Source organism: Quercus lobata, chromosome 9 (genome assembly GCF_001633185.2).
Source record: "Quercus lobata isolate SW786 chromosome 9, ValleyOak3.0 Primary Assembly, whole genome shotgun sequence".
Taxonomy (NCBI): domain Eukaryota; kingdom Viridiplantae; phylum Streptophyta; class Magnoliopsida; order Fagales; family Fagaceae; genus Quercus; species Quercus lobata.
Window position 1 is genome coordinate 3048982 of NC_044912.1, and position 10789 is coordinate 3059770.

Consider the following 10789-nt stretch of genomic DNA (forward strand, 5'->3'; position numbering starts at 1 on the left):
GGCCCCTTGAACCTGTTATGGGACTTATAAAAAAATTTTGCAGGAAAACGCCGCTATAGGGCCCAAAAACGTCACTATAGGGCTTAAAAACGCCACTATAGGGCCCCTTGAACCTGTTATGGGATTTATAAAAAAATTTTGCAGGAAAACGCCGCTATAGGGCCCGAAAAAGTGGTATTTCCCTAATTATTTCCGAAACAGTGCTCTGTTGCTAAATATTTCAAAAATTAATGCTAATGGGCCATTTTGGCCTCATGAACAAGTCCAACAATCCTACATCAAAGGGGCTGCTAACACAAATCACTGATCCAAAATTACCCTAATCATTTCTTATTTTATAAAACTATGTTTTTCAAAAAAAAAAATTTTTTGGATTAAATGAGTTGCTTCAAGAATGAGGGTGATTCTTTTACCAATTTTATGAATCCATAAGATTTAATACTATGCATGTTAAATTAGCTAGGTGTACTGCAATGTTATTTGATCAAGGAAATAGAACAGACGAGAGTTGGAATAAGTGCCAATAATGAAGCTAAAGCACAACTAGCAAAATTATATTTTGAAGTTAAAATTAATGTGTCCAAAGGAAAGGAAAAAAGATTATGCAGCTACCAATAAAACTTTAATTATGAAGAGAGTTTTGGACAGGCTTGTGTGGAAAGCAGATATTCGTTTCTAATAACGATTGATAAGCCTGAAAAAAAAAAAAAAAAAAACATTAAAAAAAATATATATTCAGCCACACGGATTGAGAGAGAACAGTCCAAGTACTGAGCTCCTCACCCTGGTCCATGAATTCTGTGATCCTTTCACCTTTTTGGGTTTGGACATCATTAGAGCTTCTTTCTTCACAAGGTTCAACCCCATCATAGTCATCATGGGTTTGCTTGACTTTATTACTTTCCATTACCACGGTCATATTGTTGAAACCACCACGCAGGTCTTTGTTGCTTTCTTTCACTACCACCGTCAAATTGTCAAAAGTGTAATGGAGATCATAATTAGTGTTATTGTTGTTTCTACTTTGAGCCATAGTTTGGTTGAGTTCTTCTATGTCTCTCTTGTATACCATATGCAATCCGCATTTCTTCACAACCACGACGAAACCACCAAAAGAAATGCTAATCTGATTGAATCCATTCGCATCACTTTCCAACAATGATTTTATCTCTTCCTTGTGGTAGTATTGAGGAAGCAAATAAAGAAGCCAAATATGATCGGATAAAACATCAATTTCACAAATGCTTGGTACAGAAGACATTCCTTTTCCATTCACTGTCAACCAACATGAAAGTGAATTGTCTCAGATTTTTTGCTGGGGTGGAGAACAAAATACAATGCAAACAACAATCCCCATCAACTCCTTACACAAATGAGAAGGTTCATATATTTTCACAGAATGATCCACACTTTGATGGCTAAACCACTTTGGAATTTCACTTCCAGGAGCAATAATGTCATACATATGACACATGTAAGGCACCATATTCCCACCTCGAAATTGAGCAGTGCATAGAGTATGATGTTTAGACCTTAACGAGGGAAAGAAGACAGAGAGAGTAGAAGACAGAGATAGGGACCTGAAAGTGTTTTCCCATCCTTGCCAAAAACATGTTGATGAAGCCTAGATTGTCTGCCAAATTACTACAATTTGAAAGGTAGAATCTTTGCTCAATTTAAGAATTTGGTTCCAATAGATCTGATACCGTTTCCAGTGAGGTACAACCATATCCATTAATATAACCAATATTTAATGGAAGCTTTGGCAATGATCGAAGACTCGTGCAATTCTCCACACACAATGATCTTAGAAAAGATAGTTGAGCTATGCTTTTCGGAAGACAACCAAAATTATTTCCACTTAGATCTAAATATTTTAAAGAGGATAAGCAACAAATATCATTTGGGATTGCATTGAGAATGCATTCCCTTAGATCCAATTTGGTCAAAGAGGTCAAACTTGATAGAGAAGTTGATACCATGCACATCGAATTGGGCATATCATAGGAAGAAAGCGTAAGTCCTGTAGCAGTTCCACTCTCATCAAGTTCCTCTACACTTTTAGTCATCCCCAAGTTCTCCAGTAATTCTCTAAGCTTTATGCATCCGGAAAGATCGAGATTTTCAAGCAACTTCATATTGAAAAAGGTGTGAGGAAGAGACATAAGATTTTTGCAATCTCTTACACTCAATGAAGCAAGACCAGTCAAATTCCCAATTGATGTGGGTAAGTTTGTAATAGCAGTGCCATCCAAGTAAAGCTCTGATACATGTTCCATGTTTTCCCTAAACTCTGGAGTACTTCGTACTTTTGAGCAACCAGAAAAGGTGAGAATATCAAGAGACTTCATTGCAAAAATTTTTGGAAGATTTATAAGGTTTTTGCAACCTTTTAGATTAAGAATAATAAGCCTTTCAAGAAAACCGATTGATGGATGAACAGTACATAAATTTGTATAGCCTTCAAGATCCAATTTCTCAAGAACTGGGACAGTACTAAAGTCTGGGGTTTCAATAAGTTTTTGAGACTTGTTCAAATCGATGAATTTCAAATTCCCAAAATACTGTCAAAAGAAAATAAAAGACATAAGACAATTAACTTTTACAAAGTCTTTTAGTTTAATGATACTTTAAAAAGAAGAAGTATAAGGGTTCCTAAATTACCTTTGTTCCTTCCCAAAGTCGTTTGATGTAGCTGTAATTCATGCAAAGTTTAACAAGCTTAGTTGACTCAAAACTTGATGGCAAAGATTTTGAAGGGTACTTCCTCCAATCAAGAAATCTTAAGTTATTAGGAAGATGTTTGAGACCATGCTTGAATTGAATACTATCAATTATGAGCAATTTTAGATTTTGCATCTTTGAGAAGGCTTCAGGATGCCAATCCACATCTTCTGTAGAGGATAACTCTAGGACCATGGCTTGAACTTCACCTGTTCCCTAATAATCATAAACAAAAGGGATTAGTGGATTGCAAAATGTATGATTACCATAACTACTGGTTACACTATGTTGTTGAATTACATAATGAGGTACATGCTCAGGTTGTTTCAATAGCCACTTACAATGTTATTTGTCAGCACATCGTCAATATCTTCATACAACCATAATTTGCTACGCTTCCCAGGGGCTTTAAGGGACTGTTTACGAACTATATCCCGACCCATTTCTTGTAATAAATCATGCATCCACAAATGATTTTCATACACTTTGATGATAGATTTATCAATTAGAACACTAAATCCACTTTCAGGGAAAAGCTCAAGATATTCTAATATCTCTTTGATAGTTTCTCAATTCTTGTGATTAAAGAAACATGCAATATTCAAGAAAATTTCCTTCTCTGTTTCTTCTAGTCCATCATAGCTTCATTAAAGCACATTGCTAATTTTTTCCTTAGGATATTTTTTTAGCTTGTCTAATAAACTTTTCCATACATCTTTTCTTTTTTCAAACAAAGGGGAACCCAAAATCTCAAGGGCTAAAGGAAGACCATGAGAATAATGTACAAAAGCTTGGGATAGCTCCACATAATCAACGTCAGGCTGGTCTTTTTTAAAAGCTTTCAAACTAAAAAGTGGAAGAGCTTCTTTGTTATTCAATGCTTCAATCTCATATATTTCATTTACTTCAGGTGTCACCAACAAACTCCTTTCTGTTGTTGTTATGAGAACTCCACTACCTGGACCAAACCAATTCTTCCTACGTAACTTATCCAATTGGTATGAATTATATACATCATCAAGAATAAGAAGAATCTTTTTTTTACATAAGCTATTCTTGATTGTGAGAAGTCCATGATCAACATCTTGTATTTTCATATCTCCGCCCATCAAAAGCTCTTCCAAAAGCTTTTTTTTGTAACTTAAGTAATTTACCTTTCTCAGAATTCTCCCTAACATTAGGAATAAAACTACAAGCTTCAAGTTGATTGGAAATCATACCATAAACAACTCTCGCTAGAGTTGTTTTACCCATTCCTCCCATACCCCAAATTCCTATAATGCGAACATCATTTGACTCTACAGCTAAAAGTGACTTCAACTTCTGAGCTCGGGAATTTATTCCAACTAGTCCATTGGGAGCTACCGAGAATGTATAATTCAATTTATTAAATATCTCTTGCCCAATTTTTTGGACAACTTCTGCCTCATGGCTGCAAAGAAAAGAGAATAATAAGCAGTGAGTCTGACCTACCAAAACAGGACTGAAAATAAAATTTAGTAGATATATGGCATTTAGGTTGCGTTTGGATTGGGCGTTTTCTGCCCAATCCTGCGTTTGCGTTTTTCCAAAACTTTTTTTTTTTTTTCACGCGTTTTGGAGCGTTTTGGGTGTTGCGGCTACTGTTCATGCACTGTTCAATGAACAGTAGCCGCAAACTTTGACTTTTCAAATTTTTTTGGACCAATCACAGCACATCGTGTACTGTTCACGGACCCACAAATTTCACTTTTTAGCAACTTTTTCATTAAAAATGGGTCCCACGATACTATTCATACATTTAAAAATTATTTCGCTACAGTGTTTTTCAGTTTTCAGTTTCAGTTTTCAGTTTTCAGCTGTATCCAAACGGACCCTTAGTGTAGTTGGTTAAAACTGAAATTGGGACGCATAAATGTAATTGAATGCTTCAAGCCAAACTTGAAGGAACTACCCATATACTAAATGCTATGTTATAGTTCATTTTAACAATATAATTATGGATTGTTCCTTGAGTCATTTCTTAATTTCCATATATAATTGTGTTTGAAGAATATTCCTAGATTTTGCATCTTCAATCATTAATTTGTTTTGCCTCTTTAGATATAGTTTCATATGAAACGTTTCCCTAAATCCCAAGACCTGGCCTTGCCATCAGAGTATTTAGAAGGGGTGGGGAAGAAGAAGAAACAACCTAAGAAAGGGAGGCAAAAGAAGCAAAATAGTCGGAAATGAGGAAACTCAATGTCTTCATCCAAAATAATGTAAAAGGAAGATTTACTTTCACAACAAAATATGTGTTCTCTTAAAACAAAGATCATTTTGTGTTTGTTTCGTGTTTCATTAAATATTGTTTACGAGGCAATCATATGAATTCTACAAGTTGTGATTGTGTCTAGTGGACGCCCTCTTATGTGAATTTAATATTTTCTTTTGTTTTTGTTCCCTCCTTAGGTCACGTGGACAATATAAATAGACTAAAATTATTAACCTATAGTTTATCATCTAATCTATATATATATATATATAAAACCGAAGCCTTTGCTGGCACCACAATTTTCCACGTCAGCACAATATTTAAAAAATAAAAAATAAATAAAAATTATAACTCCTCAAAACCCTAGCAACCTTACCACTCTCTCAAGTTAAGAAATATAAAGCCACGGTTTCTGCAAACTCTCTCTCTCTCCAGACGTAGGAAGCCCTAAAGCATTCAAGATCTACAAAACCCTAGCAACCTTACCCCTCTCTCAAGTTAAGAAATATAAAGTCACGGTTTCTGCAAACTCTCTCTCTCCAAACGTAGGAAGCCCTAAAGCATTCAAGATCTACAATGCACGGTATAGATTTTAGCTTATAAAGTTCAGTTTTTGTAAGGTTAGTTTTGTTTATATATATTAATTAATACATAGTACTTTGTTCACCATTGAATACTCATCTATATATATATATATATAAAACCGAAGCCTTTGCTGGCACCACAATTTTCCACCAAAATTCTAACTGCGCTATCATAAAATATTATTATTAGTATGAATTTTATGGAGTTGCGGTGTTTAAGAATTAAACCAAAATTCTTTCAAATTATCTATAATATTTTGTCCTCTGAAAATTTTATCTCTTTGATTTTATTATATTGTGTTTCTTAAGCTATATAGAGATTTTCTTTGGTTTCTGCAAACTCTCTCTTTCTCCAGATATAGGAAGCCCTAAACGCTTATAAAGTTCAGCTTTTGTAAGGTTAGTTTGTTTATATATTTAGTCCTTACGTTTAGGTTTAGGTTTAGGTTTAGGTTTTAAGAGATTTATATATTACTACTATGTGGCTAAATTTCCCGTGACATCAGTTTATGTTTTTAACCAAATACATCAGGAAAGCAAGAGAAGGCGCATAAATATTTAGTCCTTACGTTTAGGTTTAGGTTTAGGTTTAGGTTTTAAGAGATTTATATATTACTACTATGTGACTGAATTTCCCGTGATATCAGTTTTATGTTTTTTTTTTTTATTTTTTTTATTTTTTTATTTTTTTATGTAAGGTTAGTTTGTTTACATCAGTTCTTTATCTCAAAGATAAGGCTTTTATTTCTACTGCAAGAACTATTTAGGTATGTATCCCTTACAAGCACACATGAACTTAAATTGTCTTTTAATATATGCATGCTTTATTATTTTCTAATAGTTTTCCCGTGCATCGCACGGGTTAGCGACTAGTTAAACTCTATTGACGAACCGTCTCACATGTGCCTATACCATGTGACTCGACATAAGTATTACATATCATACAGCGTGTCTCCACCGCAGAATATTTTGTAGGATATTTCTTTTCTTCTTTTCTTTTTGTAATTTGATATGCACTATTTGCTGCCAATAGCTGTAAAACTTACCCATCTATAATATATTATTATTATATATATAAAAGCAAAAACCTCATATAGGAGTGCATAAAGTTCTGTCATGTGGTGCTCTAATTTTGCATTTAACCCATTTTTTACCTCTTTTCATTAAGTTTTTTTTACTGTTACCCAAATGTTCATATTAATGTATTTTTACTATTATCTCATTAATCTTTTATTAATTGTCTAAGTTTACACTACACTTTTCTCTCTTCTTCATGTATTTTAGCATACTCCCCATTTTAGTATTAAAAACAAAAGCAAAAAATATATAAATAATTAAGAACTAATAGTAATAACTAACCAAATAAAGCTATGGGGAGAGATAGAGAGACATGAAAATGTTGTGGATTGTTAAATGAAACACATTGTTTCATTATTACCAAAACAAAAGACCTGAGATTGACAAAGCATTTGTAAGAGAGAGAAAGAGGAATCTGAGTGGCCGCCACTTCCGTCATACTAGCCTCCTACCACTATCAAGCCGCCGAAACTCCTACGGGTATTTTTTTTTCTTTTATATATATAAATTAGGGGCTTAAATATTATTTACGTTTGTGTAATTTGGTTTGATAGTTTTTGTTTTGGGTATATAAATAGAGAGAATATTTGATGCGCAATGTAAAGCCATATTCTACCATGATTTTAAATCATCTATAAGATACATGCATACACATTTGCCCACACCATGTCTTAATGTCTCACTATCGATGAGTGGATGACGATGAAAGAGTTGGGCATATTTTCATTTAATGGTATGCAATATGTGAACATAGCACAAATTAATTGATTTTTATGGTCCTATTACTCTTTTGCATTTATTTTTGGTTTGATGATTAAAAAAAAAAGAAAAATTAATCTTACCTTGAGAAGTATGTGTTTCTTTACTCTAATTTAGTTTACTTTTTCTTTATAATATATGTACAACATTCTCCAAAATCGTCTTACATAAAATATCACAAAATTATCCGTGCATTGCATGGGCAACTTACTAGTAAATTATAAAAGTTGGATCTTAAAAGTGGTAGATGCATGCTACGATGACATTTATTCATTTTCAAAGAATATGGCAATGACACATGACAACTTCATATATTTAATTGGCATGACATGGAAAAACAATGCTAAGTGTCAAAAAATTATTTGTACATGTCAATATGTTTGCCATGATACTATACACGTGACATATAATTAAAAATTTTGAATGAAATAAATGTTTTTCTTTAATATGGTATTTAAGTTCACATTTTTATTCTTATTTATGACCACTAATTCTTAATTTGTCATTTGCCTATTTATTTTCCTAACCATTCTCCTTCCAAAGACTATTCAAGTATTTTATTCTACGAAAAAGTAATTTGTTGAAAAAATACTTTAATTGAGTAATATATGTGCAATTTAATTGTCTATTAAGATTTTTTTTTTTAATTTTATTTTGGAACCATAATTAAATACATCACAATTAGAAAAGAAGCCTACAAGTCAATTTATTTTTTTGCTTTTTCAACACATGAAATTAACTTGTACACATATAACAATAAAATGTATATAATATTTTTCCTAACTTTTAGTTTTTGATGTTAATGATAGGAAGTGTTTTTGCTTTTATATCACATCATTATTTTAGCAATTACAATTACATTTACTTCAATTATCCACATCTATAATATTTCATCATCTTCCTCAACCTTTCATCTTCCTCATCCCCTCTTTTTTAGTTAATAAGTTTCATTTCCCTCTTCCCCTCTATAATTTTATATATAAATACATTCTATTTTTATCCCTCTTATATGCAACAAGCTTAGAAATTTCGATGAGAAATTTGTTTCACAATTGCATTTTTGTTTTTGTTTTCCACTACTAGAGGTACCTCTCTTTCTCTCTCTCTCTCCCACACATACATATTTTGCTATAAATCTCTAACCTTATTCATTCATTTGTTTTAATATTTTTCATCTTAATATGTTTATGGAATTCAAGATTGAACGATATTTGAAGAAAAAGATTGATTTATGTATTTTTATTGTTTAAAAATTGTTGTTATTTTTTTGATGTTAATGCAAATATCTTTTCTTTTGGTGTTTTGATTAGTCCGTTTTTTTTTTCTTTTTTTGTTTAAAGCATCAATTAGTGGGTCGTATTCAATTTTTTTATTTCATATAAATTTTGTCCAATTGTGACCCAAATATTTATTTGTATTTGCATGATCGTAGAATTCACTAAGATATGAAAATTTATAATAGTTATGTCAACATTTTTGTATCCAATATTTGGGTTATAATTTTTTTATGTTCATCCCTAAATTATACAACATTATTTTTCATGTTTTAAATAAGAAGTTTTATCTTTGTTTTATACAAGTGCATTCTCCTAAAAACTGGTTACATATTGTCTTATATATTATTATTATATTAGAACTCGCTACTAACATACATGGTAAAAATTAAGCTCTACATTTAAAGGAAAACATTTTTTTAGATGTTTCATTTTCTCTATAATTTGTATCTCATTATCAAATAAATGATGATTTGGGAATAATGTGAGAGCTGTACAGATTTCCAAGTTTAAAAAGTCCTATATTCTACCACTGTCTGATATATGTGTTGCAACTCTTTAATATTACTCTGGGTTAGGGAACTTAAAACCTTAACATTAGTACACTAAACCAAAACTTAAATAAATATATATATATACATATATATTTTTTTTTTTTTAATGAAAGAAAAAAGAAGAAGAAGAAATGTCATGTTGTTTCATACACTTTCTTTCATGCATAGCAAATTAAAAATGCAGTTGGGGGATACTCCTTTCTGTGGTTAAAAAGAAAATATGCTTGCAGAAGTTTTCTTCTAGATTCTTTTGAATTGAAACACTTATGATCAACAATCAACACTCTATCTGAGCCAAGTCTTTCTATTGGAAATTTCTTTAACGTTACTCATAAGAGATGAATGATGCAAAGCTAAACACCTAGGCATCTAGCTGCCACTCGGCTGCATATGGCAGAACTGCAACGCCTTCAAAATTTTCCTGCCAGCACATTATATAGGCAAAACAACTCCATCTGCACCATCTCTGCCAGTGTCGCTTAACTGTCATCAAGACCAGCTATCCCTCCACAACTGGGCACACTCGCCTTGGTACTCTCCTACAGTTACTCTGATCCAAATCTGCATGATAGGCTTGCGCATGCCTGCAAAACAAAGCTTTACTGAGCATTTACTTTTCATAAGCACCTGTTTTGAACCCTCAAACATCACTTTGTTGAGGTTATACCACAAGGCCAACAGAATTATGATATGACAATCTTGAGAACATCATATATTCCTGCTTATGAAAATGTAGATCCTCCGTTCACTAAGTCAACAACTGCTTCAAAGAGCAAGGATAAATGCACAAAGTTCCTAGGGTCTAATCTGACCAAAACCATACAGCCCAAGCGAAGACTACACTCCAGGAATAATTATCCAAGTTTTCCTCTTCCTCATTCTTATAAGATACAGTTTCACTCACCATGTTTAGGAGTTATATGAGGCCATTTTAGCTTATCACACCTTGAGATAAGGATAGCTAAAATTTGACAGCCACTTGTGTAGAGTATAGCTCTCTAACCAGGTCCTGTTTCAAAGTGAAAGTGTAAAGATAACTTTAAGTACCTATTAACTGATGCAGCTCGTTTTGACTTCCTAAATGGAATCTTAAAATACTTTTTTTTTTTCGTTTTATTGGGAAATATTGACATACACACTAGACCAAAAGTCAAGAACATAGAGAGGCCATAGCACAAAAGTCATATGGTATAAATCGATATAATTAAAGAGATAAATCCTGCATAAAAGGAGTTTTTAACCATCTATATTACAAATTAACAAGGCACTTACATGTGGCAGCACCCATTTCCATCAAAACTTGACATCAGATACACGTATATGACGTAACCTATTAAACTCTTAAATGTCTGGAAAAAAAAAAAAACAGGGATGATTCTTTTACCAATTGAACGAATCCTCATGATTCATTAATATGCATATTAAATTAGCTAGGAGTATTGCTTTGTGTTTTTTGATTAAGGAAACAAACCAGATGAGAGTTTGAATTAGTGCCAATAAAGTACAAGTATATGCCATAGGAAAGGAAAAGCAATGATGCATCAACCAACAAAACTCAAATTAAGAAGAAGGATGGTGACT

General features: G+C 32.4%; 1 protein-coding gene across 1 annotated transcript; it reads right to left on the bottom strand.

Moving 5' to 3' along the window:
• Positions 1-1676: 1676 nt before the first annotated feature.
• LOC115960059 (TMV resistance protein N-like) lies at positions 1677-10496 on the bottom strand. The gene is made up of 7 exons (XM_031078755.1): positions 10481-10496; positions 9705-9792; positions 3879-4156; positions 3438-3682; positions 3066-3278; positions 2665-2940; positions 1677-2564 (listed from the first exon to the last, which is right to left on the bottom strand). Exons 1-7 carry the CDS (start codon positions 10494-10496, stop codon positions 1677-1679), a joined length of 2004 nt encoding a protein of 667 aa, XP_030934615.1.
• Positions 10497-10789: the final 293 nt, after the last annotated feature.

What these genes read in the sequence shown, in the direction of transcription:
- LOC115960059 (XM_031078755.1), bottom strand. An exon ending in TGTTTGAAAAAAGAAAAGAT is followed by an intron (nt 3,279 to 3,437) that starts GTATGGAAAAGT and finishes ACTATCAAAGAG; the next exon opens with ATATTAGAATATCTTGAGCT. An exon ending in ATGTGCTGACAAATAACATT is followed by an intron (nt 2,941 to 3,065) that starts GTAAGTGGCTAT and finishes TATGATTATTAG; the next exon opens with GGAACAGGTGAAGTTCAAGC.